This window comes from Crocuta crocuta, unplaced genomic scaffold (assembly GCF_008692635.1).
Source record: "Crocuta crocuta isolate KB4526 unplaced genomic scaffold, BGI_CrCroc_1.0 scaffold139, whole genome shotgun sequence".
NCBI classification, from domain to species: Eukaryota; Metazoa; Chordata; class Mammalia; order Carnivora; family Hyaenidae; genus Crocuta; species Crocuta crocuta.
This window is the reverse complement of record NW_027533258.1, coordinates 1,925,643-1,927,086: the sequence shown is the minus strand read 5'-3', so window position 1 is coordinate 1,927,086 and position 1,444 is coordinate 1,925,643. Positions and strand designations below refer to the sequence as shown.

Sequence of the window (1,444 nt, the reverse complement as noted above, 5' to 3'; positions counted from 1 at the left end):
GCCCGCGTGCAAGGCACACAGGGACTGAGACTGGCACGTGTCCCGGCAGAGCCCGCCTGCCCCCAGAGAACTGCAGCCAGACTCCAGACCTTCCCATCACTGAATGGGATCGGGGAAAACAAAGGGGGACCCGGAGTCCTGGGGGGACGCTGGGAACCTGCGGGAAGAAACAGTGCGTAGCCCAAGGGCCTCTGACCTTCTGCGCCCCGGACAGAGCCCGCCCGTCCTCCTCACAAACTCCCGTGGGCGCTGCGAGGGGAGGACAGGAGCCCTGAGGAAAACACCCGGAGCTGAACCTAGCGCTCACGCAAACGCGGAGTCAAACAAGCTGTAGTAGTAACGAGGCGTGAATGAACAGTAGCTGTTTCCAGGGCCGAATGAAGGGGGGCCACCTTATCAGGGGGGTCACACAAGGGCTCTTCGTCGGTGCCCCTTCTAGTAAGAACAGGAGGGAGCAGACAGCTGTCTTCTCCAGGGCGGGGCCCCACTCGGGACTGGAGGTGGATTAGACTGAGAACGTTTCCTTGCAGGCGACAGGAGAAATCTGTATTCAGTTTAACCTGACACGTTAGTAACTGGCCAAAAGAGAAGCCCCACTGTAGTTACCCACTGAATTAGGTGTCTTCAAACACCGTGACCTAGAATGGACAGTACAGCTAACTCTCTGTTTACCACGGTAACGGGGATTTCTGGAAGAGCGGCAGTTGATTGAGAGGCAAAAACAATCCCATTTTGTCCTCATCAAGGTACATATCGCTGAATCAAGGCTGATGGCTTCCACCGACCGTCCACCAAGTCCCCCGAGGCCCTCGGGTCTGCCTGCCATGGCCAGACCGAAACCACACCTTCCTGGCTCAACAGGCCAAGCGGTGTCCGGCCCCCGCCACACCTGGGTCTGGCCGACAGCGGAGCCCCCTCCAATCTTTCAGGGTGTGGGGACCCCGGGAAAGCACGGACAGTCACCCCGTGCCTGACCCAAATCGCAACAGGACTTCTGGCAAGTGATGTGTGATGGGGTCGGGGGGGGCTCTCAGGGAGAGGGAAAAGGGGCCCCGGGTCCGCAGGAGGGGAGCCGGGAGGCCCGGGAGGGGACAGGCAGAGAGTTGGCTGTACTGACACGCGAGCACACCCCAGCAAGCCGCCCAGCGTTTCCGGGAAGGAGAGAAGCAAACCGCCGTCCCACCTCGGGCTGCGCGGTCACAAGTGAGGCAGGGCTGGGCCCAGTCGCCATTTGGGCGGGAGGCCAGCCCCAGGTGCGGCAGGAAGGGGTGGCGCTGGCTCAGCGGCTGCAGCTCGTCGCTCTGACCCAGCGGGGCCCCTGTGCGGTGCTGGGGGCACAGCGAGGCCTCGGGCGCTGTGGGGCAGGGACACACACACACACACACACAGAGAGAGACACGCCGTTAGAGCGAGTGGGAGCCGCCGGGGGCCGAGGCCGCAGCCC

General features: G+C 62.7%; 1 protein-coding gene across 1 annotated transcript in view; it reads right to left on the bottom strand.

Annotated features, from left to right (window-relative positions):
• EPN2 (epsin 2) overlaps nt 1-1,444 on the bottom strand; it is a 44,718-nt gene that overhangs the window by 40,034 nt on the left and 3,240 nt on the right. Inside the window, exon 2 of the mRNA XM_077746699.1 lies at nt 1,184-1,354. Within this exon, the coding sequence (XP_077602825.1) occupies nt 1,184-1,354 (171 nt within the window). The remainder of the gene's footprint in view (nt 1-1,183; nt 1,355-1,444) is intronic.